We start from the raw sequence: 26,617 nt of genomic DNA on the forward strand, positions 1-26,617 counted from the left end.
CTCAGGAATTCTGTCTTCAGCAACTGCCTGGTGCAGGGAAAACTTGGACCTTTACCTGCCACAGTTTTATCCACCTTGTCCACAGCTGGAGCCTCCTCTGCCCCTCAGCATGGACACAACAGAGTTGACCTAAGGAACCCCAGCTGCTTCTCCAGCCCCGTGCTGGAAGGTGCTGTCACACCTTACAGTCCAGCATCCCCCCACCTTTCCAATGCAAAACCTGGTTCAGTTAAATCTCACAGCACATTCCCACCAGTATCAAGCATTTCCCAGCCATCTGATTTCCCCATCTCCGAGTTCCTGCTTTGTTTATCCTATTAATTCCAACCACCCCCTCTTCCCCCAACACACACGCACGCAGCCTCATTTACAGCATCTTCGCCAGCAGAAGCCTCCCCAAAATATTCAGGGCACACCAAGCGAGGACTTACACGTGTGGGGAAACCCTCGTGACTGGAGATTTTTTTTTTCCCCTCTCTCGAGCAAACATGAGCTCATGATTTTAATTTTTTTTTTTTTAAGCTCTTAAAGGAAAAAAATAAAAGAGAAGCCCCGAGGAGCGGCATTCCCGGCTGCCGTTATCCAAGCGGGGGCAGCGGGACGGCGCGGATGCTGCACCGGGAGCCGCGGGGCCGCCGGGGCTGAAGGCTCCCGCTCGCATCCTCCTCTTCCTCGGGTGGTTTTCCCTCCCTCCTCCTCCTCCCCCCCTCCCTGCATTTCCTCCTGCACCTTTAAGAAGCCCATTGCCGCCGGTGGGATGGTGTGTGCTAAAGCTGCACAGAGGAAGTTACGCAGCCGGGATCAGGCACGGAGATAAAAGCTCCGATTGTGATTGAAAGTGAGAGCAAAAGGGATTTCAGCCTCGGCATTAACTTGCGAGGGGAGCCCGGATTGCACAAAGCTCCCCCGGCCATCTGCCCTTGGGGGCCGGCGGCGCAGCGCCTGCCCGCCGCGCTGGGCTGGGCTGGGCTGGGCAGGGCAGGGCAGGGCTGGGGAGGAGTGTTTTTTTGGGGGTTCCCCCGGCCCCGAAGTTCGCTGCTCCGCCGGGAGCCCCGCGCCGCAGAGCTCCCTGCCGGTAAGGACCCGCAGCGCCGGGTTTGGGGGGAAAGCGGGGGCGGAGGGGGGGCGGGCAGCGCCGGCATCTGCCCCAGCCCCGAACGCTGCGTGTCCCCCCGCGCCTCCCAAGTTGTTGTCAAGCTTTCCCGGGGTGTCCCGCTCTCTGTCCCCCTCCCCGGAACATCCCCGTCTCCCCCGCCGCGGGATATGGGTTTATTTTTCCCACTTCGGAGTTTGGGAAGCCGGGGGGGGGGCTCCCCCAGCCCAGGGCGCCCGCTCCCCCCGCCCCGCCGATTCCCTCCCCAGTCCGTGCAGCCCCCCCCCCCCCCCCAAGTCCTTTAGTGTAAAAGAAACCGGGGAGGATGGGGAGGAGCGGCAGCGGCAGCGGGTTTTGCCGGGAACCGCGAATCCATCAGGGAGAGCGGCGGGATGCGAGCGGGATTTCCAGGTTTTCGGCTGGGAGCCGCGCAGCGTTATCGCGGGGTTCGGGCTCCCGGCCCCCCGCGGGTGGCCCCAGCTTCGCTGTCCGGGCGCGGGGAATGGGATGGTCAGCGTGGGAAAGAGGAGAACAACTCCCGCTCCTCGAGCGCGGGGGGAGAGCGGAGAGTTCATGGGGAGAGCAACACTTCTGAGAGAAAATTAAAAACTCCTTCATTGAGTTTACTTTCTGCTCTTAATCCGAGAGCAGCTCAGTTGTTGCTCAGCGTTGTCCCTTTATTTCAATAGGGTGTTAATCCAATAATAAGAAAAAAAACCGGAGCCAGCTAAGTCAAGACACAATCTAATTTTGTGTTTTTAATACTCCGGCTATCAGTCCCCAGTGAGTGCTGAGTACTCTTCAAAGAGAACAAAGAGCATTGATTCTATTTGTTCCCATGAACTGCAGTTTCTTAATAATATCAGGTGAAGATTTATTTTCTAAGAATCAAACCAAATCAAGCAGGGTGAAAGCTTTAATTTGGGGAGCCTCTCTGCCCCGTTTGCAGTATGTTGGCTCATTCCAGAGCAACACTCCAACTATTTCTGCAAAGGGACTGGACTTGCTAAGTACGTGTTGAGCCACAGACTTCACCCCAAACCCGCTTGCCTGGCTGATGGACTGACAGTAAATGCATTTTTTTCCAGCAAATTTTCATTTCCCTGGGAATCTGTGACATTTAGCCAGCATAACAAGACACTAATAGATATTATAGATCCTTTCTACCTGGGTTTTTTCCCTGACAGCCATTCAAGTGCGAGATATAATTGTTGAGGCTGTGAAAATAGATCCATAAACTTAACAGCACTGGAGTCCTCATTAAAACTACCCTGCTTGTTTTCTACACAATACCGGAGTGTCTCACTCTCTGCTGTTATCAGGCACTTGGCAGTGACCAGTTTGATGTAATAATTAGGAACTGACTTGTTATAACTGAAAAGACAGCTCTGATGTAAGTAGGACTTACAAACACTGTGTCACAGTGGCTTATTATTTTTACTACATTTACTCATAATATAAAAATAGCAGCCAGTCTATTCTTTTTCTGAGAGTTTATTCAGGTCCAACGCAGCTATAACAGGCTCTTCGTTGAGAGCTGGCAATGAAACATGAGAGACAGCTTCTCTTTTCTGAACTCATTCATCTCAATCAGCAATCTTTCAAGCAAAAACGGGGGAAAGGGAGATGGTAGCAGTGTGGTGTGAAGCCCCCGAACACGGATCAATGCATCTGTTAACCTGGGGTTTCTGAGCTTTAGTAACTGAGCTTCATGAGAAAGCAAATGCTAAGCATGCTGTTGGAGCAGATATGCCTCAATTGTGAAAGAAAAGTTGGGGAAAGAAACAGAAAGGGAATTATCCAAAGGTAAATTTCTGTTCTGGATATGTACTTCCCACCTTCTGGGATGAGATCTCCCTCCTGAATCTAATACTGAGAGCTGGTTTGACTTTTTCCCCCTCCCCGCTTCAGTTCTTTGTCATTTTGTTTTGTAATTACTTACAATTTTTATAGCTCTGCTGGAAAGACAACAAAATTGCAGAAATGTTGTTCTAACCTGAAATGAATACTGGGAAGGTCATTGCTCTTTGTATTAGGTGAACCTAAATGTTATTAGGACTTTAAATTGTTTTTTATTAAATGTTATTGTTCAGATAAATCATATGTGGGGATGCTGGACAATGTATCTGTCTCCCCAGCTGTCTTATTTATTTGCTTATCTTTTTAGGACTATCAATTTGTCTGTCTATCCCTACTCTGTCTACATACTTTCCATCTTCTAATGACCCATAGCTGCTTCTTGATATTATTTGAAGACCCATTAGAGCTCCTGTTGTCCAGCTGCTGTTGCAAAGCAGATACCTTAAATTGGGCAGCGCTCCTTCCCTTCTCCCAGACAGCAGAAAAGCCATAAGCATCTTACTATGGATTGTTTTTTATTAAAGTTGTATATCTCCCTGTTACAAAAACCTGTCTGGTGGCTTGGCAAGCCCAGCTGAGGGCTCTGCCTCCTGAGGGACCCCTGTTCTTCTTCTTGCTCCAACTGTCCCCCTTGCTCCCACCTAATTTGTCTTCCAATTTCTTGCAGGTCCCTCCTGCTGGTGAGCTCTGCCTTTGCCCTGACCATGAAAGAGAGAGGAGATCTCAGGTAGCCCCATGGCTTGCAGCTGAAGGCTTTGGCAACTTGGTGCTCCGTTTCCAAAAGGCAAAATTGGACAGGAATCCTCGCCACCACCACAGGACACAGCAGGAGAAGCCAGGGCCAGCCCTGCCCCAGTCACCCCAGTGACCATCCAGCACCTGCTGGGACCACCACGGATCTGGGCACACGCTGACACAACCATCCTTTGGGAAAAGGGAATTTTAGCTCCAAGCAGTCTCTCTTGCCAGAGTTGTACTGATGACCAGATGCTCTCTTTATTTTACGTGCTAATGTTCAAACACCCCAATAATTAAGGCAGACACTGTTTAAGGCACTTCCCACAGCGACGCATTGGGAGCAGAAGGTTGAGGAAAACCTGATCCAGCACCATCTCACGGCCTCTCCAATTTACTCCTATCAAATTTCATCAGCAGCTCAGAACTTGATCTTTGTATTGATTGACTGGAGTCACCTCTAGATATTTTCATGCTGATTGGAAGACCTTTCGTACAATAAAAGGGGGAAAAAAATGAGGTTAAGGAAGACTTTTGACCACTGATCAGCAACTCTGGCCAAAACTTTCCCAATCAAGTGAATTGCAAAGTTGGCTTCTGTGCCCAGAGGAACTTTCCACATCCAGCCACAGCGTGCAGAGCGGGATCATCCCTGTTACTGTCTGGATCTCCTTCGACTGGAGCATTTTTAGATGAGGAGTTTCCATGCTGATCCCGAGAGCCACCCCTAGCCCAGTAGCTGCCTTCCTCGGGACTCTCGGCACTGCCCTCGCCCAGGGATCCCGCGCTTGGCCGCAGCTGCCATGCTCTACCTGGCTGCTCTCCTCGTGCACTGCGTCCCCCTGGCCATGGGACAGTATGACATTTGCAAGTCCTGGGTGACCACGGACGATGGCCCTTCATGGGAGTTTTATGCTTGCCAGCCCAAGGCCATGCGGATGAAGGATTACGTGACCGTGCGGGTGGACCCGGCAGGAATCACTTGTGGGGACCCTCCGGAGAGGTTCTGCACCCATGTAAGTGTTTCCCTCCTTATTTGCTGCCTTAGAACAAACTCTGCTGGTGGCTGGAGGCTGTGTCCAGCCCAGGTGCCACTGTAAGGACGTTGTGGGTGAGGGTGGCCACCGTGGCCGCTGCCTGGAGCTCTCATTCTGCAGAGCAGGGAGAAGGCACCCTGCCCACCCCGGTGCTGTGCCAGTCCTGCAGCAGGGATGGGGCTGGCGTGCCAAGGGGAGGGTGAGGAGGAGCCAGGGAGGGCTCAGCAAGTCCTGGGTGAGGTCTGGATTTTGTAGAAGCTCTGCCCCTGCAAGCACACAACCTGTGATGCTTCTCTGCCTGCTAAAGTGTGGGGTGTGCTCACCAGTTCCATCCCAAAGGGCTGCTCCAGCACTGCTGGGGTTTTATAGGATGTGGGTAGATGGTCTCTGTTCGAGGCAGAGTGAAGGGCAGGGTAGTGGGGTGGTTTGGCCCCTGCACATCCACAGCTCTGGCAGTTGGTCTGACAGCCACAAATTTCACTAAAGCCCCTGAAAATGTGGTTCTCCCTCTCTTCTAGCCTCCACATGAAAGGGCTCTGTGGACAGACATTTGCCCTTGTAGTTAAAATCTTTAACTTATTTTCTCTTAAATATTAATCATCGCATTTCATTCCGTGCACCACAAAGCTCAGCAGGAGCATTTGATTTATAATTCACAAGGCTTTACATTGTTAAAGAGTTCAGGGGTCAAAGCAAAGAGCAAAACTGTAATGCCCCCTCCCAAAGGTCCCCCAGGAGTGGTCCAGGCACGCATTTAAGGGACAGACACCAAGCCAGCCCATGCTGGCAGAGTTTCCACCAGGCTGAGCACTGGACAAGGAGTGTCTTCTGAAAGAGCATATTATTCTTTTATTGTAATGAGAAGGGGAGTTGTCCCTCTAAATCAGTACAGGGAGTCCCATTTTCCATTGCCAGTGCTACCCCATGACTCAGTTTGCCAGGAAAATGCCCTGGGGAAATACCCTGGGCCCAGCCAGACAGGGCATCTCTTGAAAACACAGGAGAAAAATGCTCCTTCAACACCAATGAATGCCAAACATTCATGACCATCAGAACATGCTGCCAGTAAGTTACCCAGTTCCCTCCAGCCTGAGGGCTCTCATTAGTACCAGTGAAGACATTTCCACTAATTCCAGATAAGTAGCAGCTTTTCCTTTTAAAAGATCGTTTGAAAAGAAAGATTAAGTCCAAGGTTGCAAATAAAACTGTTAACTATTGATGGGTCAGTCTGTATTTCCATTTATCTGACTGACTGCAGAAGGATTAAAAGGAGAACACCAGATTGCTTCCCACTACACTCACTGCAGCTCTTTGCAAACCCTCTCTGGTTAAGGATGCTCCAGACTTCAGCTCCACTGACCTCCAAAGAAGCAAAAGACACAAACTGCAATCAGCTCTCTGCATCTCTTGATTCAGTCAATACTGAGCTGAAATCTTTCTATTCTGGGCACCAGCAGTATTTCCTTGTAGCGTACGCCTGCCATGTGCTGTAACACTTGCAAACACCGTGTACAGCCGTGAATGAGAGCTACACAAATGCAAAACATGGATTTGCCTTCCTGTCCCTACCTCACCCCAGCCTGGCCCGGTTCTCGCCTTCCAAAACAGAAACCAGCACTCACAGCAATGTCCCTGAGCAATTCCCTGGTGAAAAAAAATCAAGCTAAGAACAGGGATAATATATGGCCAGGTATTTTTAAGATTTTTTGGGATCGGTTTGTGAAATGCCACTGTATTCATGGCCCTTTCTCCCCCACCTTACACCAGTGCTGTTCTCTCCAGAGGACTAAAGAGTTATAAAAACAAAGCCGAGGAAGAGCAGCCCTGCTGAGGTGAGCAAGGAGCCCACCCAGCACCCAGTGCTCGGAGTAGGAGGTGGTTGCAGGAGGGATCCAGGCTCCAAACCCAGCCTTAGGACTGGAGTGGTGTGGGCTGGGAGGCCATCAAGCTAAATTTTCACGGCCTCTGTCACCGAGTTCGACATGTGGCCACTTACTGCTGAGCATCCCCTTCTGGTCAGTGGAAAGTGGAATCAGCAAGAACTGGCCCTTCCATCGCCGGTGCTGGGTGGTGACTTGACACCTATCGACGTGCAGGGAGAGGGAGCAGAGCCCGCAGAGGATGTGAGAGGAGTTTTGCTCGCCCTGCACTAAGGAAGCGCTGGACAAAAATCGATGTCTCTGCCCACGGATCGTTACAGCCTCCGAGCCCCGGCCCTCGCTGCCTGAGGGGAGGGCGAGCAGCTCACACAGAGCCAGGGCAGCTCCTCGCTGCCAACCTGCTCAGGTGCCTTTTGGTGTCCTGTTATCCTTTCTCTTCAGGTTTTAATTATTTCCCTGTAACAGGTGGGTTCTCATAGGAGCCCAGCTTTCCAGCAGAGAAGTTCTTACGGTGACTGTATTGCTTTCTTAGGTGTCTTTCAAAACAGCAGGGGACCGTCCGTGCAGTTAAACTCGCGTTACTCAGAATTAAGCGCAGCCCAGCGGGGCTCCTGCCCTGCTCAGACAGCTGCAATCAAAACTGAAGACACACAAACACCCCTCCATGCTCAAGGCAGCCAGACAGAAATGAGTTGCACCATATCCCCGGGCAGGGCAGGCCAGGAGCAGAGTCCTGGTGACAGTCAGGACCTTGTCAGACGGCCAGTGTGTCCTGCGAGGCTGCATAGCCCACGGGATCAGCCACTGCCCTGCCACAGTGCCAGCAGCGCTCACAAGACTTCTGCACCAGGAGGCTTCAAGAGATGGCAGGAATTATTTGGAGGACCGTCCTTTGTGTTTTATAGCAATTCTGGTCACATCTGGCTGCTTCCTTCTCATTGGGAAGCGTTTTGCTGCTTATTAAAGTCAAGGGTTTTGCTTTTTCCACAGTTTCTGAACCTGTTCCTATTCATGTCAATGCCTTCCTGGCAGGGTCACCTGAGAAATGAATTGTACTTTGCCTCCTGGCAGGGCAGGGAGAGTGGTGAGAGCAGGAAGACAGATGGATAAGTAAATAAAAGCCTGAATGAAACTGAAAGTGGGCCTGAAGACTAATAGGGAACGGATCTTTTAAACCAAGGATGTCGAGGGAGGGGTGAGACTTCAAAGATCACAGGCAGGGCACGGCACGGAGCAGCTGAACGTGGATTTCAAAGGAGAGGGGTTTGCAGGGCAGGCACAGCTGGGAAATGGCCAAGCTGCACATCCCCATGGGGCAGAGGGGAGACGTGGAGTTCCTTCACCTTCCCACCCTCCTGGGCAAGAGGAGGGGGAGGGTGGCTCTGCTGGCAGGCTGCTCCCAGGTGTTGAGACGCTCCGAGATGCTGAAGCACTTCTTTGATACCGAGCAGGGACCTTTGGGAGTTTCACTTTCAAGCGTCAGCCTTTTGCACACAGGATAAAAATCCCGCAGCCTTTGTGGGGAATTCACACGTGGGGAATGCAGTGGGGAGCCAGCAAACACCCCAGCCCAGTCCCAGCTCCTGGCAGCTCAAGGGGTTTCCAAATCATTCCAGCAGGAACAAGGTGTCCATAACAGACGGTCATTATGGGATGGTTTTTGCTGCCCCTTGACATCCCAGTGAGAGCACTGGGAACCCACCTTGCTGCAGGAGTGGGAGCCTTTTTCCTCCCCCCCAGAGGTGTCGAGACAGTATTTCTTGTTCTGACAACACTCTTTGATGCAGGGCCGAGCTCTCAGCCCATATTGATGGGTCAGGGGTATTTTTATTTGGCGTCAGCATTGTTTCATCAGCTAATAGAGCTTGTTGACTTTGGCACGGGTACACAAAAGGAAAAGGCTTTATTTATTCATTACACATGCAGCCAAATTGGATGTTTAGTTTAATTCTTAGCTAAACTTTTCTGAATGACATGTGGTTATAAGGCTTGTACTGAAGGACTGTTTCTCCTGTGGACCGGGTGCTAAAATTGGAAAAAGCAGACAAACCTTTGGGCTAAGAAATCCTTTCCCCCTGCATTTTTAGCCCATCTCATACAACTCTACCCATCTCTATCTTCGTACACCTGTTTAGGTGCAAACAAGATTATGGGTTTAGGGATGATTAAAAGCCAAAAGATTTTAAAAAGGGAAAAGCCAAAGTTTTTAAAGTGAGAAGGGAAAAAAATTGCTTCAGCAATGCTCTTCCAAAAGCAGTTTTAAAGATGCAACATGTTCTGGTGGTTAAAGGATGGGTTTACCCCTTCTGGTACCCTGAGCAGAGACCCACAGCCCTTTCCTGGCTCACCAGAGTTCTGCCTTGTTTTGAGTAGAACCAGGGGGCAAAGCACATGGTATTCTCAGCCTTTTGACTGCCCGAGGGTTCAAGGACATCCTTTGGGCTAAGCAGAGCCTGTATACAAGTCCAATGGAAAATCCTTTCCAAGAAAAGCGGATATTCTTCCTCCTCCTTGAATAAATCAGCACTACCCACTGCTGCTTGCAAACCCATCCTTGGCCGTAGCAGAGGGAGCTGGAGCTCCCCTTTGCCCTTCATAGTGGAGCCCCTATGGCCCTGGGGACGATCACTTTGCCTTTATGCCAAAATTCAGCAGCACAAGAAATTCACTTTCGGCCGTCTGATCACCTGTGACATCCCTAGCAGGGCTGTAGGGATGGAAACACTGGACTTTGTTTTCACAGCTGCAAAGTGCCAACAGCCCCTCTTCCCCCTCAAAGCCTCCAGTCCGTTAAATTAACACCCGGAAAATGCTCCCCTTTCCTTTGAGGAAAGCCTGGGAAAGGCAACTTGCTGCCATTTCCACCCAGAGGAAGGTTTCCCAACGCACCCCTCGCACCCGTCGTGGCACTGCTTTTGAGTGTGGGAGAAAGAGCTGGAGCCTTTTGGTTCTGTTTCCACCCTTAATCACTCCTCAGCATCAGGGTTGCTGCAGAGGACGCTGTTTGAAGTCAGGATCAGTGGCTCCTTGCCCTTGGGGCCAGACCCTTGCGTTGTACATTATTAGCTGCTCAGCAAATTACACCCTGCTCTTCTCCTGCCACTGAGGCTACTTCAGAGTGCAGCAGGATCTTGGTGTTTTAAAAGGAAAGGCTTCATGGAAAAATGAAAGAAGACAATTCAGCTTCAAATTAGAGAGTGCTGAGCAAACGGGATTTCCCCTCAACAGCCTGTAACAATTTCCTTAAATGCCCAGTTCGGGATTCATCTTGTTGTAAAGTGGGATGCTACTCCCCTAACAAGGATCATTTCCACTTGCTGATGGAAAAGACACAGTGATAAAAATGAAGCTGTCAAGTACATTTAATTGGTACAGTGACCAGAAAGTTTTCCCTTACCTTGAAGGAAGGGAAGAGTTCAGGAAGAGTTAACTACTTTTAAGAAAAGCTTTGCCCTTCAAAGGGAACAGTGGGAAAAACAAAAGAGAATGGACTGAAAACTTGTTGGGAAATGTGGCCAGAGCTGGGAGAGCAGTTCTTACAGCAGCTCTTGCACTCATACAGCAGCTCCAGGTACCACAGCTTTACCATCAGCCTTTTGAGACGTGGAGCTCTGGCTGACCCAGTTACTCAGGCAGTTCAACACAGAGCACAGGTTTCTGTGTTGGAAAACACCAAAGAGGTTTTTTCCTCCCCAAACCACACAGCACTCTTGGGTGACCATTCTGGAGATGTCTTTGGGGAGAAGCTATTGCCTGCAAAGCCCTGGCAAACAGCAATTTGGACTCCCAGCCTTCACCCCAGGTAGATGAGCTATCCCCTGAAGCCTCAGACATGTCCCATGAGGTTCCCACTCATCCCTCCTCTTCCAGGCAGGGCCACCAGCGTGCCCAGAGGGGACAATTGCAGCACTGACCCTGCTCCTGCCCTGCTCCACTGCCCTGCCCTGTGCTTGCTCCAGCGTTTGGCACTGGTGCCTCTGCACATCTGCTCAGTGCTACCCACAGCCGGGCTTAGGGGAACCTCTGCCTTTTGGCTCTGGGGTGGATCTCTGCATTGGGCAGCCCCAGAGGAGGGGCCTGGCCGGGGCTGCTGGCCCAGCAGCTCAGTGCTGCAGAGTCACGGGGCTGGGTCTCATCCCTGCTGGCTCCCATCCATGCAGGAGCCTCTCAGGAGCAGCCTTCCCTCTGCTCCCCTCCGTGGAGCAGGGTGCCAGCACTCCAGCCTCTGCCAAGATGCTGCACACCCCAGAGCTGTGGGTCTCTGCTGCCCCAGTGCTGAGCTCCATGGGGATGCTGCCACCACCGTGTCCAGTCCTGCCTTGACACTTCCACGTCCCAAAGGGGGAATTAGCACAGATTCAACTGGTTTCTACTCCAGCCAAAGGGTTTGTAACTCCCCATCTGCTGGCTGAGTCAGCTGCTTCAGCTCTGTAGTGCTGCCAGTCAGGAGGTTTGGGGAGCCCTGTCTAAGGCGAGGATTACTCTCGGGGTCTCAGGGACAGCCAGGACACGTTTTGGGCTGACACAATCCAAACCTCTGACAGGCACCTGCTGAATTGTTCCCCTGAAACAGAACATAAAGCAGCCAAATGCTTTGCACACAACAGCGAAGGCAGAGTGCTTGATGCAGCAGACAGACACACGAGCCCTGAGCAGAGGCTGCTGTGGGTGCAGGGGTATCCATCACCCAGCTGTGCCCCCTCCACAGAGGGTCTGGGGAACATCTGCACCTCCATGTGAGGAGCACAGCAGAGCCTCCACTCCCTCCCCATTCCCACCCCCGAGCTCTGCGTCCTGCCCTCCCCCATTCAAACTATCAGGGCCTCTCTTACAGAATAAATTATTAATAGCGGCGTAGCGAGCCTCTCTGCAAAGGCTGCATGTATTGAGCTTACAAGGCGCACAAGCTTTTAGAGAGCAGGACACTTTTCCTACTTCCTAAGCATTTTCTGAGTCCCGAATCAATAATGCACTCGCCGCCCTGCACACAGGTCGCTGCTGCTGTGCTCCTGCTGCTGGGGGCTGCGGACACAAATACATCTCTGTAGCAAGATGCAAGGGCTTAATAATCCGGCAGGGAAGGGATGGGGTGGAATCCAGGCAGCTTAATTTGTAAACAAGCTTCAGGGAAGTGCCCTGGGAAGAGCAAAGCTTGCAAGTCCCCGGTACAGAAAGTCCGAGTTTGGAGACGAGCTAAAAATCAGTCAATGGGATTAAACTGCCGCGTTTTTGAACGCGTGCCCGTGGCTGCCAGCTGAGGGGTGTCTGGTTTATCAGCCTCTCATCCCAGGCTCCAGGTCACCCCGCAGCCCCCACTGCCAGAGGGGGAGGTTGAGGGTTGCAGCCCCGGCAGGGGTGGAGGTGAGCCCAGGGCGGCAGGAGGGATGGGGTTAGAGCGGCTCACCGGGGGATTAGCAGTTCACAAAGAAAGAGCTGCTCAAAAATGATTCCACGGGAGGCCGGGCTGCTGCGGGTGGTGTGTGTGTATCCCCAGCACAGATGAGATTATCTGCTTAGGAGTGGAATTTTCCGGGCGGCGTTAACCCTTGTGCCGCCCCCAAATCAGCTGCACATGCCGCTCGGGACAGGGCAGGGGATCCCAGGGCAGCCCGGGGCTTTGGAAATGGAAATGCTGCTTCCAGGCCCCTCTGCAAACAGCACGCTTGGGGCTCCTCTTGGAGAGGTCACCCATGGACTGGGCTGGTTTCAGGCTGGAGGTTGAGATTCCTCGTGCAGCCAGATTTTCAGTTTCTGGCTCAGCCAGAGTGGGCGTGAGGGGATTTGTGTCGGTGCAGGAGCGGGGCCGGCTGCGCTGCGAGGGTGGACAGGTGACTTGGGTCAGCCCTTGTGCGTGACAAGCTGCATCTCCCTCTGCATCCCCGCTTCGTGGAGAGGATGCTTCCTGCCTGGATGTCACCCTTTTTGCCGAGGTTGTGTCACTTACGGTGCAAAGACCAGTTCAGACCCTTTTCATGAGGTGCTGCCAGACCGCAGGGAGAGTTTCAGAGGTGGCGTGGGATGAGAGCAGAGATTTCTTCGAGCTTCACATCAAGGCTGGGTGAGGGAGCCACGACTTTGCTCTGCTGCAGGTGCCTGGGGGATTTCAGTCCTCAGAAAGGTGGAGCCCTCAATGCCCAGTGAAGCCCAGACCCACTCCTGAAATCCTTCCCTGCCTCAATTTCCCCATCTGGAGACAGGACGCTGCCCTGCCACCAGCCCACCCTGTCTGGCACGGTGATGTCTCCCCAGGGCCGGTGGAGAGAAGGGCACGGTGCTGAGGCTGGATGAAATACGAACAAGATGCTTCTCGAATTCAGAGCAGGCTGGAGGGGGAAGGGGAAGAGCAGCTACGAGTAGGGCTTGAATCTCTTTCTCTGGCGGAGAGACGGGCCCAAGGGAGCCCCAGAGCCTTGAACGAGCGGCGCTGCTCGGTGAATGAGTATCTGCTTCAGGCCAAAGGGAAGAGGCAAAACAGCAAAATGTCTCGCTGAGTGCGTCCCGGTGTCTCGCCCGGAGCCGGCGGGGTCGGTTCTGCTGACTCACGCTCCGCCGAGCCCCGCACGCCGGCAGAGCCCGTCCCAGCGGCCCGGACAGGGGTCACCTTGTGCCCGGACAGCCTTGATCCGGCAGGAAGGGGAAGGAAGCGGAGGAGCAATCAATCCCCCCAAACCACGGCCGGGGAGGAGATGGAGGGTGTGACATTCGGCTGAGCTAGAATTAGCAGCAGATCTGTGGAGGGACCCCATTTCCACCCTATTAATAATTCATTCCAGCTCTGCCTTTACCTGCTCATAAACAGCAAACAGCTTGTTAGCGAGGACGGTTTTCTCCCCTTTCGCCGTCTCTGCCTTAATAAGAACCCCTTGCTGATGGCTGGGGGAGGGAGGGGGCAGGGGAAGGACACACGAGGGAGCAAAACACCCCACCAGCCTCGCCCTGAGCCTCGAATCCTGTCCCATCCCATCCCGAACTGCCCTTCCCCTGCAGAGGTGAAGCTGTGAAATAACCCCTCACCAACGCCTGGGTGTCTTTCCAGAACCTTGCTATCCACATGGGCCACCCCAAAACACCCCTTTGGAGGGGCACTGGGAAGGGGAGAGTGATGCCTGGAGGATGTGCAGATGGATGAAGGCTTTGCTGGAGCATTCCCCAGTGGCTCTTGGGCTGCAGGCACCCATGGGAAAACTGTGTCTTCCACCTTATGAGACAGCTCCTGTCTTCTCTAAAATAACAGAGCTTGACCAAAGAGGTGTTTTTAAAACAACGACAACAAAAAAAGCAGAAAACACAGCATCTTGAAGAAAGGCTCCCCAGAGTCTCCACAGTCCAATGCTGTGGTGCTGACCCCATTAGGGACCTCTCTCCCTGCATCCCAAAGCTGTTCCTGAGATGTTTTCCAGGTTCAAGTCACAGCTGTGCAGTGGGGAAAGCTCATGGCCCGTTTGGGGGACAGGGGAATCAGTGCAGGAAGAGTGGACCCAGCCAGGCAGATCCCAGTGTCCCCCCATGTCCTCAGAGGAGGTCACAGACCTTCACCTGGGCTCACAGGGAAGGGGATTTGTGGGGCTCTTTGGCATCAGAGGGGCCCCGTATTTCTCCTGCTCCCTCTCCGTGCTCCCAACCCTCTCTGCAGTGAGTTATGCCACTTGCCAGCTGTTGGAAATAATCGCTGTAAATTAATTACGGTTGTTTCACCCCTCTGATCCCTCCCAGCCCATGAATAGAGTGAAAATTAATTGTCAGAGAGTATTTCCAGCTCTCTTAGAGTCCCACCCTGGCCACTGGCAGGTTACGGTTTATGCCCTTAAGCAGGAGATTTAATTACTCACAAATGTTATTTTTGATCATAAAATCACCTTGTCTTGTCATAAATCCAGATAGAGCAGTTGAACCCTCAGATCAGGAGCAGCAAGAGTGAAAACACCCTGAAATGTCATTAGGATGAGCCTGTGTTGTCTCCTGGGTAATTCTGTTTGGGAAGCAGCATCACGTCCTGCAGTGATTATTGGAAGAAAAGCCAAGGAAGTCTCCCAAAACACACATTGCTCAGGGTGGCCCTTGTCAGAAATTTGTGTTGCAGAAAATAGGTCGAACTCTGTGTCACTGGGGAGGTTAAGGGTGGTTGGCACTGGGGCAGGGTCAGGCACCTTCCCTGCTCAGCGGGTGATTTCCCTGTGCTGACACAGCCCAGCCAGGAGGGGAACAGAGATCCCTGTGAAGCCCTGGCAGAGTCAGGAGAGCCGGGGCAGGGGATGGAAGGGAAGTGAAGCCCCGCAGCTCAATCCCAGCGTGAGCTGGAGGCACTCAGCCGAGTGTAAATCAGGAAAGAAAATGTGCTGGGAAGGTCATTTCAGCCCCGTCCCACAGCCTGTGGAGCCAACGGATCCAGGGTGGTGCTGGACAGGGGAAAATAAAACTGTGGGAGGAATGTGTTCCACAACATCCCCAGGACAGGCAGGGATGGAGAGGGCTGGTCCTGCTCCCCTCTGCAGGTTGGGGACCCTCATGTGCCATGCCCCACCAGCCCTCCGGGTGACAGATGAGCTGTTCAGGGAAGGGAAGGCTGCAGGACACCTGCAGTGGCACTGCTCCACAGCAGGGACATTATCAGGGCAGGAGGGATCAGGTGCACGTGGAGATTTTGCTGATCCCGGGGTTTTTTGCAGGATTTGGAGGAAATTCGATGCCAGTTTCAGGGCTCAGTTGCAGCACGAGGGGACGCGGGGACTTTGTGAACCTCATCTGCTGCCCTTTGAGCAGAAATTCGGAGGCAGTGCCGTCGGTGTCCTGAGGGAAGCAGAAGGGCTTTGGATATCCCAAGGGAAGGAGAAGGGCTTTGGGATGCTCCTGAGAGCTCCTTAAATGTCACAGCTGGATGGGGTGGGGGCTACAGAGGGAATTGTCCCCTCCTGGATGGAGGTGGAGGTTCAGACCGAGGTTTCCTTGGTCACACGCAGTCCCAAGAAGGAGAGGAGGAGGTTCCTGTGCTGTCGCCTGCTTTTTCTGACTCTGCAGACTCTTTGGGGGTCTATCAAGCAGCCCCCAGTCCCAACCAGCGGCACTTACAGGAGAGCCTGGAGGCACCCTAGGTCTGAGAAATCTCTGGTTGGGTTTGAGAGTCAGTTCTTAGAGGAAAAAACCACTCCAGAAGGAAGTGCCCAAGAGAAACCCACACAACAGCACCAATCTTTGTGCTGAAAAAATGCTTTTAACTTCTTCCTCTTTAAAAAAAATCTTCCTAATAAAACACCAAGGATTTCCACCCCCCACCCTCAATTAAAAAAATACAAAGTTTAGTTTTCCAAAACTCATCCAAGTTGATGAGACCTTGTCATTACTCTGACTAGGAGATGAATTAAAAACAAGTGGTCCCGGGGTGCTCTAGGTTTTGGCAGAGGCCTTGGATTAAATTCCATCAAGCAGAAGAAACCCCCAAAAGCAAAGGAAGTCCAGGGGGGGTTCCCAAGACACCATTAAACAAATCACACCAGGTATGAGAGCTGTGACTGAGCATCCTTGGCTGAGCAGTACAAACTCTCACATCACCTACTCATTTTCCTTTGCTCGAATCTCGTTGGTTTTTTGTTTCCCTTTAATATTATTATTATTATTTTTGTTATTTTTCTTCACTGTGCAGCTAGTGGTTGCAATTGCTTTCCAGCTTCCCTTTGGCATGGAGATCTAAAAGCTGCAGTCTTATTTCTGTGCAGCTTTCACCATTCACAACAGATGTCTAGTTTGTTTAAAATATTCAACAGCCTAATGATTAATCAAGCAATTGCACCTACAAAAATATATAATTTTATGCTATGAGGCTTAAAAATGGTATTATCTGCTAGGGGAAAAAAAAAAAAGCCACTTTTGCGCTCATTAAGAGCCCTAAAAACCATCTGGGCTTTGTAAAACTGAGGCCTTTTGTCGTGGCTGGTTTCCCCCATTCCCCCCCTTCCCAGCAAGGTGGGGAGCAGCTTCTCTGCAGCATCCTGGATTCCTGTCATCCTGCTTTGTCAGACCAATATCTCGTTTCTTAAGAAATCCTCCTCAAGGAGCAAGTCTCTGCTGTCACCTTCAGAAAGTCCCTTTTGCAGCATTTCTGCCCAGAAGTGACTGCAGGCGCCAAGAGGAGGCAAAACCCACGGCCTGGGTCAGCAGTCACCAGGGCTGGGACACATTTCCAGCTCAAGGACTGGGCCCCTGGGAACCTCCTGAGTGCACCTGGATCAGGACAACCCCAGTATCACTCCGGGCTGGGGATGAAGGACTGGGAGCAGCTCTACCAAGGAGGATTCAGAGTCCCAGGATTTGAGGAGGGTCTAAAGGAAAGATGGGGAGGGCTCTCTATTATGAATTGTAGTGTTAGGACAAGGGATAATAGTTTTAAACTAAAAGAGAGCAGATTCAGATTAGCTGTAGGGAAGAAAACTTTTATAATGAGTGTGATGAAGTCCCGGCACGGTAAAACCTCAAAGGTGATGGATGTCTCGTCCACGGAAACATTCAAGGTCAGGTTGGATGGGGCTTTGAGCAGCCTGACCTAGCTGAAGATGTCCTTGCCCATGGCAAGGGGTTGCACTAGGTGACCTTTAAAGGTCCCTTCCAACCCAAACCATTCAATGATTTGGCTCAGGGAGGCACAACCATCACGCTGTTTTTTAGGACACTGTGTCCTGAACAAGGCTCTCACAGTTTGTCCCCTGGAGATTTGCCCTTTTGGGCAGCTGGGGACTAAGCAAGGCTGCAACACTCTTTGGTACAACCCCAAAAAGTGCACAACCAGAAGAGCTGGAGAGCCTGAAATCTGCAATGTTTAGTTGCTGTGAGGACACTCACGACTGATTTAATAGCGTGAGACTCAAAGTGAACTGGTTTATTTTAAGCTCACTGAGACCAAGTTTGCCTGGCTAATGCATCCTGACTTTTAGATTGAAGACTTAAATATCTCGAGACTTTGGACAGATTCTTTGGAGGACACACGGCTTGGAGGAGGAAACCAGATTCAAAAATAATACCTGGAATTGTTTCAATAGTGCTATATCTGATCTTACCAGGACCAACGGAGCAGCCAAAATGTGGCCATCTGTTTCCGCTCCCCCCTGCCCTCTTGGCTGACTCCAAACCACCCCCCCCCCAGCAGAAAAGGCATCGAGCATCCCGCAGAGGAAGGACAATTCAATAAAACCTAACCCCAAAAAGGAACACTTCATTTTAGCAGAGGAAGCCGTAGTGATGTGACTCACTCGGCGGCTTTTGAGGCTCTCCCCCCACCTTGCAGCGCTGTCACTTGGAGGTTATTTTTGAGTTTGCCTCTTACAACCATGCACCTCCTGAGCCTTTTGCCTCCCCAGAGCCTCAGGGTGGTTGAGGAGATCTTTGGGGGTGCTGCCTGCTCAGCTGAGCACGCTGAGGTTGGGATAGACTGGAGCCATCAGGGGTTGTGCCCCTCCATTCTCTGGGCTGAGCATATGGCAGACAGGCAGAGTTTTCACTCCACTTCTCCCTGCTCCCGACCCTGCCAGGGACGTGCCTGGCCAGCCCTGTTCCTCCAGACGGGACATGGTGAGGGGGATCATGCTTGATCAGACTCAGCTGTTTCCCTCTCTGCTCCAGGGAAATCTGTCCCGCCTCCCATCCTGGCCAGCCTTTTCTGGGCTGGGCAAGGTTTCCTTATTGTGGTTTCATCACAGAGTCCTTCGTTTGTTTGATTTGGCCGCTCCAAAGAAAGCACTGGTAGGAGCATCACCCACAGCCCTGGAGGTGGCCACCGTGGCCATGCACGTGGCAAATACTCAGTGAGATTCATCTCACACCAGCTCGAGGGCTGTGGCTGCTGCACACAAGGAAAAGAAAGCTCATGGCAAGAGCTGTCGTGCCAGGACAGCTCTGAGACACAGACTCTGCTCAGACAGAGCTGCTGAGCAGCAAGGCAGGTTTGTCAGGGAGTTTTCTGCTGCCATCCCAAGCCAATTGTCCACCTGCTGCACCCTCCTTCAGACGAGTGGCAAAAATGGACCTCCGGGATGGTCTTTTCAGGACTGTCCTATTAAGCCATCTGTATGGCCACATTGACAGGAGGACCATACTGCAACACAATATGTTGCCTCAGCACAGGAAACACACTCAGAGCCCCCAGCACTTGAGCTGAGGGGGATTATTCTGCCTTTTCCCTCAGGCACCACCATAAAGCTGCGCTGAGAGGCAGCTCCATCCCCCCAGCAGGAAGCTGTGTCTCATTAGCAGAGGTAAACAATTCCTCAGAACGTGACGAGTCAGGAGAGCACATTAAATGTGTCAATATCTCAGGGTTTTTCAATCCCTACTCCAGAACAGCTTGTTGTGATAGGAGAGGACCCCTCAGCGTGGCTCAGAGCCCCACCACAGCCCAGCTGGCATCTCCCCCTCTTTGAGGGGGTTGTGGGGTGCCCTCACCCCTCCACCTCGCCCACCCAAACAAGCCTGAGCACTCCACTGATTTCCCTCGCTCAGTTATCACAATTGCAAACAAAATAAATAAACAAATAAGCAACCCAGCTATTTGCTTTTAAAACATCACCCCAAGCCTTCGTTTGTGAGCAGCCTCCCTGCTGCAGGGTGGGCACCACACCAGAGCTCAGCAGCTCCTGTCCCAGCCCTTGCTTCCAGCACACACAGAGGTGGCAAAGCCACACACGGCCCAAGCTGAGGCTGTGACAGGAGGAACAAGCCCCCCAGCTGGCATTTGCAGCTTCACCACCAGTCAGGGCTGTGTCAGAGCAAGACTGGGTTGAGAACAGTTTGAGTTTTGACCTGTTTTACCAGGTGCTGCTTTCCCTGGCAGCCTCGTGCACGCAAACACAAACACAACGCGTGCTGTGTTTCCAGGAGTCCCCTCGTGTCCCCAGGGCTGCCTCCCCTGCACAGGAGCCTGGTGCTCATGTACAGATCAGCCACTGGCTGGTTTGTTTTCCCCCCCCCGTGCTGACAGAGCAGCCTCCCGCCTTATTTACACTGTGCTGCTCACATGCTGCTGCAGACACGGAATTATTTGTGTCCTCAGGAGCTTTTCAGGACTCCTGGGTGCTGTGGCCTCCAGTGACTTTGCAAACAGTTGCTTGCCTTCAGTGCACATCCCTGAGCTCCGAGGAGGCACCAAAGGCCCATTTTACAGACATGGAGTGGTGAAGCTCTGAGTGGTTTCCAAGACTCTTGGCTGCCTGGCTGGAGGTGGCAAAGCCCAGATTTTCCAAAGCACGTTGTGTTACTCAGAAGTTTCCACGTTCAAAGCACAGCCCCACTTTGCAGCTCAGAGCATCCACTTGTGCAAGCCAGATCCCCTCCTCTGCTGTGCCTGGGTGTGCACAGGGCACCCTAAAAGCAGCTCACAGGCACTCAGACTCCAACAGTTCCCTAGGTCAAAGCAAGCCATGGGCACAGGAGCTACCTCTTCCCACACCTGCAGCAGCCAGAGACACAACCAACCTGCTCAGATCCTCATTTTTTGGAGCCTCCAGGTACCAATATCAGCTCCCTGCACCCTGGCACTACAGGGAGTCCCCAGGACCAGGCAGGAGCACCCTGATCCCCACACACAGCACCTCCCCACGGCTTCCAACCATGCACAAAGCACCCACAAACCAAGGCACAACACCCAGCTCAGTCTTACCTTGGAAGCTGCTGTGCTCAGGAGAGCCAGACCTCACACTACAGCAAGCTCCTCACCTTCAGCCAGCAGCTCTGAGCTGCTCCAGCTGCTTTATCACCTCCTCCTCCTCTGCCAGGTGCCTCTGCCTTCCTGAGAAGGGTCCCACAGCAGCAGAGCCCGCTGTCATACCAACCTCTCTCCCTCCCCAATCCTTTGGATTTTGATTCAGAGAGGGAGGCAAAGTGACAGCAAAGAGATGTTTCATATGCAAAAAAAAGGATTTGCAGTGTGTTGCAGAGTTGTTTGTGTTCTGTACCCACTAGAACACAGCCCTACACAATCCCCGAGGCAGGTGTGACCCCCGTGCTCCCTCCTGGAGGCAGAGGCTGCAGGGCAGTGACGCTGGGCTTTAAAAAAATTATTGGATGAGGTATAAATGCATTGGCACAGCTGCCCACCCCCAAAACTTCAACATGTGGTGTGTGACCTTGACACCGTGTCCTAGTGCAGCTCAGCATGTGGAGGTGTGTCCCTGCAAAACACACCAGCCTGGCCGTGCACTGGCACCTGTGGGCAAAACGGGATGGCTGGACGTTCTCTCCCACTGCTCAGGCCTGCAGGCAGTGGACATTGTCACCTGGATGGGATGAGCCATCCTTCCCACCCTGTTCCCTGTGGGTAGGTGAGGACCACGGCACCAGGAGCACAAATCTCTGCTCTCTCTGCTACTGCTCAGTTCTGTCCCAGCTTGGGGCTGGAGAAATTGGGTTTCCCTCCTCTAGCTGTGCTCAGAGACCCTGGGGGGATTGTGTGTTCCCCAGGAGCCATGAGAGGCAGGGCTGTGCTTGGGGGGTTTTAGCCATTCGGTTCCTCCAAGGCAGCAGGGATGAGCACAGCTTTCCGTAGGCTTGTAAATCCGCCAAGCTTCACCCAAGTTTCTCAGAGACCATCGCAGGGAAGGAGCTTTCTATGAAAATTGCCCCCGTGCCAAATTGAAAAGCCCTTTCCCAAAGGGCCTTTCAAAGGAAACAGCTCAGCCGTTCTTAGAGCTGAGGCAAAGCCTCATCTTTCTGCCTTAAAGCCGTTCTCTGAAACAACATCCTCCAGAGCCAGGCCCCCTCCAGCTCGGCCCAGCAGTTAACGCTGGACACAAGCAGCCAGACCCGTGTGCCCATGCTGCCCAGGCCGTGCCCAGGCTTTGCTTTCCCCTCTGGTGACCGTTGTTGTTGTTCCAGGAGAACCCGTACCTGTGCAGCGACGAGTGCGACGCCTCCAACCCCGACCTGGCCCACCCGCCCAAGCTGATGTTCGACAGCGAGGACGAGGGGCTGGCCACCTACTGGCAGAGCGTGACGTGGCGCCGGTACCCGGAGCCGCTGCTGGCCAACATCACCCTGTCCTGGAACAAGAGCATCGAGCTGACCGACGACATCGTGATCACCTTCGAGTACGGGCGCCCCACCATCATGATGCTGGAGAAGTCGCTGGACAACGGGAGGACTTGGCACCCGTACCAGTATTACGCAGACGACTGCATGGAGGCCTTCAGCATGCCAGCACGGAGGGTCCGGGACCTCTCCACCACCAGTGCCAACAGGGTCCTCTGCACCGAGGAGTATTCCCGCTGGGCGGGCTCCAAGAAGGAGAAAACCGTCCGGTTCGAGGTGCGGGACCGCTTCGCCATCTTCGCCGGCCCCGACCTCAAGAACATGGACAACTTGTACACCCGGCTGGAGAGCGCTAAAGGGCTCAAGGACTTCTTCACCGTGACCGACCTGCGCATGAGGCTGCTGAGACCCGCCCTGGGGGGCACCTACGTGCAGAGGGAGAACTTGTACAAGTACTTCTACGCCGTCTCCAACATCGAAGTCACCGGCAGGTAACGGCTGCTGCGTTTCTTTGGGCGTCTCTTCTCGGAGGGATGAGAAGAGGGTTCTTGCTAGAAAACTGAGCCATCAGCATTTCTACTGACTGAGAGAACCATCCCTCCCTCTGACACCCCTTCTCCCCATGCAGGGCAGCAGATGTGTCCTTGCAGGGAAGGCCAGGGGCACCTCCAAGGCTGTGTCCTCCCGCAGCTGGTGCTGGGGGAGCTGGGACATGGCTTGGATGGACACTCAGGGTCTGAGTTCCCTCCAGTACCATGTCCCAGCTGTGCAAACACAGCCAGCCTTTGCCCAGATGTCTCAGGGGTGATGCTGGTGGATATGGGGTGTGGAATGAAGCTCACTCCATTAAACTCCAGCTCACTGCCAGTACAAGCAGGGTGGGTCATCCCCAGTCAGTCCTGCACACCCTGAGCAGCCCCAGCCAGATGAAGTTTGGGGTGAGGGTAAACCCCCCAACAGATCTGGGGCAGAGGAAGCAGGAGGGGGTTTGTTTCTCCTGGCTTTTGTTTCTCATTTCTCTGTACGATGCCATATGTTACGTTATGACATCAACCGAAAAAGCAAAGTAAGGTGGAAAAGTGCCGAGATGGCTGATTTCCCATCCAGCTTGTGCGAGACTTAGAGGCGAGAGGGGAAGAATCTCCCCATCACCCACCCCAGGCTAACAAGCATCACCACAGCGACAGAGGAGCTGTTTGTATCGGTTCCAAACCGTTCGCTTCTGAGACTTGCAAGTAGAAATGTTCGCAGGTGCCACTGAGGCTGGCTTTGAACAGGCTCCAAGGGGAAGGAAGCTGCAGTGAGGGATGGGAGAGCCCTTTCCACCCGCCAGGGCAGGCAGGAGGCAGCGGTCAGGGTCTTTCTCACGGCGTGGTGCCTGTCTGGGATGAGCAGCTGTGGCTGTCAGCTGGGTTGGGGGTATTTTGGTGTGCCCAGGGTGGGGATTGCTCAGGGAGGAGCCCTGGGGGGCTCAGGCATGTGGGCAGAGGAGCGGGAGAGCACCTCCACATGTGTCTGGTAAATTAGGACTAAATGTTTGATGTCAGTGCTTGTGCAACGAGCTTTGGCTTCCAAGTGTGGAGATCAGCGCAGGTAACCAAGGACTTGTTACTGCTCCCGCTGCAGCCTGGGGTACTTGATGCTTCAAAGAGTTAAAATTCTCTTGGTGTCCCATGAACACCTTTCTCCTCCGAGCCATTTACCTTTCCTGCCTGCCTTGGGCAGGATTTGTTGTCTCAGTACTTTGGTCTTCAAGCCATGCTGGTGGGATTCCCCCCAAACCAGCACCTTGCTCTCAGTTGTCCTCCTCCCCCCTCTCCAGGCCCCCATCAGCTTTTGGATACACTGGCCAAATTTAATACCCTTTCATAGCAGCAGAGATTGGTTCACGACAGAAAATCCCTACAAATTCTGTGAAAAGAGGCAGCTAGGGAAGGGGAGGAAAAACCCTTTTCAAACACACCCAGGGCTGGAGGAGCCGCATCCTCCACGAGACATCCAAAATTCCACAGCGGCCCCGAGGGCAGCTGGAGGCGGGGAAACGGCCGGGCTGCGAACGCCCTGTGGAAGCTGCAATGCTGCTTTTTTAGCCGGGGCCAACACGAGCCAGGTCGGGGTTTTTTGTTGGCTGATCCCTGCCGGCCTCTCCCGGCGCTGGCGCGGTGCCGGCGTGGCCGCCTGCCCGCGGCTGCTGCAGCGCAGCGGCTCCTGCTCCGCCGCTTCCCCCTTGGCTCCGCTCGCCAAAAACCTGCCCGAGCGCCTCCTTCAGTGCGGCAGGGCCGCGGCGAGGAGAGGGCTTTTCCTTGGCTGGGAACGGGGGAAAACTCTGATATCTGCTTTTATCAGCACAAACTCCCCAAGTTCTGAGCAGGTTTGCGCTGCTCCAGCTTGCTGGGCTGGTTCCCAGGAGAGAGGGACGCTCGTCCTGGACAGGGAGGAGGTCAGTGCCTGTCCTGTGCTGACTCCTCCAGCCCCCATGGGCACAGGGCAGGGAAGGTGAGCAGCTGAGGAGCTGTGGATAAGTGGTGTATAAGAGGGAGAAGCTCCCTGTGAATTAACTCTGCTCCTGTGATTATTCCAGTCCCAGCAAGCAGGTTTTTGCACCGAAAAGCAATCTAATTCCAGCTGTAAGCAAAGCCAGTTACAGTGCAGGGACTAAAACCAAATTAAATCTAGTGTATGGCTCAACAAGGGATGGGTTATTGAGAGGAAGAGAGGAGAAATCAATGTGAGCCTGACACGAGCACTGTGCAGGGAAGGGGGGAGGAAGGGTGGGCAGGGATGGGGATGGACACACACTGCCTCTTCCAGGACGTGTTGGAGGAACAGCAGGAAAGTGCCAAGATAAAAGTGAGGTGGTGTTTGGGACCCACTACAGAGGGCATGGGAAAAAAAGGGAAGATGATTGTGAAGAAATGAGGAATCACGGGCGAAATGCAGCCAGAAAATCCCACCTGGAGAGCAGAGTGAGAGAAAATCCCACCTGGAGAGCAGAGTGAGCAGCCCCAAGAGGCTGAGGGAGCTGTGCCTGGTCACTGTGTGGAAGTGCAGGAGCAGTGTGTGCCCCCACTGTCCCTGTACCACGCCGGGATTTTGGCAGTGCCCACAGGGTGATGGGGCACTTGGCAGCTCATTTCCAGCTGATGTTCGTGGTCAAGGGAAGAGCGAAACACTTCACCCTCAGAGCAGACCATGAGCCCAGGTGGTTTCTTGTGCTGCAGCCTTGACTGGTGGGTTCAGAGAGCTTTCTGTGGTCCCCTCAGTCCAGGCACTCCTGGCCCCCATCCAAGCACACCCCACCCTTCACACCAAGGAAAACTCCTCACCACAATCTCACAGAGCTTTTGGGAAAAGCAGAAAGAGACAGAGCAAAGCACATGGGGACAAGGGGAAAGAGTTTTCTGCCTTCTCTTGTCCTGTAGGCCAGAGGATCTGGTGAATCCTGGGGTCACTGCTTCATTCCTGGGTGTTGGTACAGCGGGCTGGTCCCTCGGGGTCTCCTCTGCATCTCCTCCTCCCACAGCCTCAGCCAGGTCCATCTCTCACTTCACAGCTGACAGTTTATTTTTACTCCCTTTCTTCTTGGTATCTTTTCCTTTTTTCTTTTTTTTTACCTCCTTTCTTCTTCCATCCTGTCCCTATTGATCTGCAGAGTAACTGGAGATGCAGAAGAGTCAGGACAGGAATAGACACAAGCAAGCCCTTGGCCTGTGTGCTGTGTGTGTGCCAGGCAGGGTGGGGAAGGGAAGTGGAAGGACTTTTCCCCACAGATCTCTCTATCCACTGCTTAATTTTCTCCTCAGTGCAGCACTGAGCTTGGGCACGGGTGAATGAGCTTTCCCAGGCTGCCAGGGCTGTGGTGAGAGCCACTGGTTCTGCTTCCATTCCACGCTGGGTCTCTCCGGAGTAATTTCTTCCCCTCCGTAACGTCAGTCACTGCGGTGCTCAGCAGGGCACGCTCCATCACGGAGACATTAATAAACTGTAATTGAAGTTAATGTGCCATGGCCAGGACATGTGGATCCAGTTAGGAGAAATCAGATTGAGCAGAAGTGAATCAATTTTAGGCTGGTTATTAGGATTTCTCCCCTCTGTCCCGCCCTGCCCCCAGTGCATGCACTGTCTGTCTGTCCGTCCTGCTGGTGATGAGCAGTCCCTGGAGGAAGGCAGCGGGAGGGAGCATCCCTCATCACTGAGCAGCTCCATGGGACAGAGCCTCCTCTCTGGCTGTGCTCAGGCCAAAAAGGCACCAATAAGATGAGGTTTCCACTTTTGAAGTGGCATTTCCTTTCCTCATTTCACCAATTGCTTTTCTTAGGCTTTCCTTGGCTGCTGCTTTGCTTAAACCAAAAAAAAAAACCAAAAAACAAAAGTGAAGGGAAAGGCTCTTTGTGTTCCCCAGCCTCTTTCCCTGTTGTGTTCTCAGTGCTGTGCATGGATGCTCTCCAGGAGGATTTCTCTCCACATGACTTGGAAAATTTGTGCTGGTGGAGCAGAACAACTTTGGCCAGGCCGTTATCCTGGTGCCAACAGCCAGGATCAGGCACTCCAGACCTGGAGGACCAAGGCCCCCCCCAAAAGCACCTCCTGCAATAAATGGAGCTGGAAATGGTCAGTGGTACCCACATGCAGGGGATTTATTTTTCTGCATTTGTGGTGAGTTTTGAGATGCGGAGATGATTGATGCTCCATTGCTGTTAAAGATGAATGAATTCCTGGTCACTGCCTCCTTCTCTCAATGAAGGGAGCTCAGTGCACTTCCCCTGTGGCTGTAGCTCAGCTGGAACCAGGGCTGTCAGCACAAAGCACATCCTGGCTGCCCCTGAGCTGCTTTGCCCTGGTTGAACATTCCTTCTTCTGGCTCTGTTGTGGGAGACCTTCCAGCTGATCTTGATTCCTCCAAGAAAGCTGTCTTTAAATTGGAGAAAGGGTTTGGCCTGTGGAAAAGCCTCTTGTTGAGAGTCTTAGATTTTGTGTGGTGGCTGGTGAACATCTCTCCCTGAGGA

The 26,617-nt window shown here is 53.0% G+C and overlaps 1 protein-coding gene across 1 annotated transcript in view; it reads left to right on the forward strand.

Annotated features, from left to right (window-relative positions):
* The first annotated feature begins 1,006 nt into the window (after nt 1–1,006).
* NTNG2 (netrin G2) overlaps nt 1,007–26,617 on the forward strand; it is a 46,238-nt gene continuing 20,627 nt past the window's right edge. The window contains exons 1-3 of the mRNA XM_066201349.1: nt 1,007–1,075; nt 3,621–4,704; nt 21,459–22,102. Coding sequence (XP_066057446.1) covers nt 4,492–4,704; nt 21,459–22,102 — 857 coding nt within the window. The 5' untranslated portion in view covers nt 1,007–1,075; nt 3,621–4,491. The remainder of the gene's footprint in view (nt 1,076–3,620; nt 4,705–21,458; nt 22,103–26,617) is intronic.

The sequence above is a fragment of the Chamaea fasciata genome, unplaced genomic scaffold, assembly GCF_029207755.1.
Source record: "Chamaea fasciata isolate MVZ Bird 193981 ecotype frontalis unplaced genomic scaffold, bChaFas1.0.hap1 SCAF_20, whole genome shotgun sequence".
Lineage (NCBI taxonomy): Eukaryota > Metazoa > Chordata > Aves > Passeriformes > Sylviidae > Chamaea > Chamaea fasciata.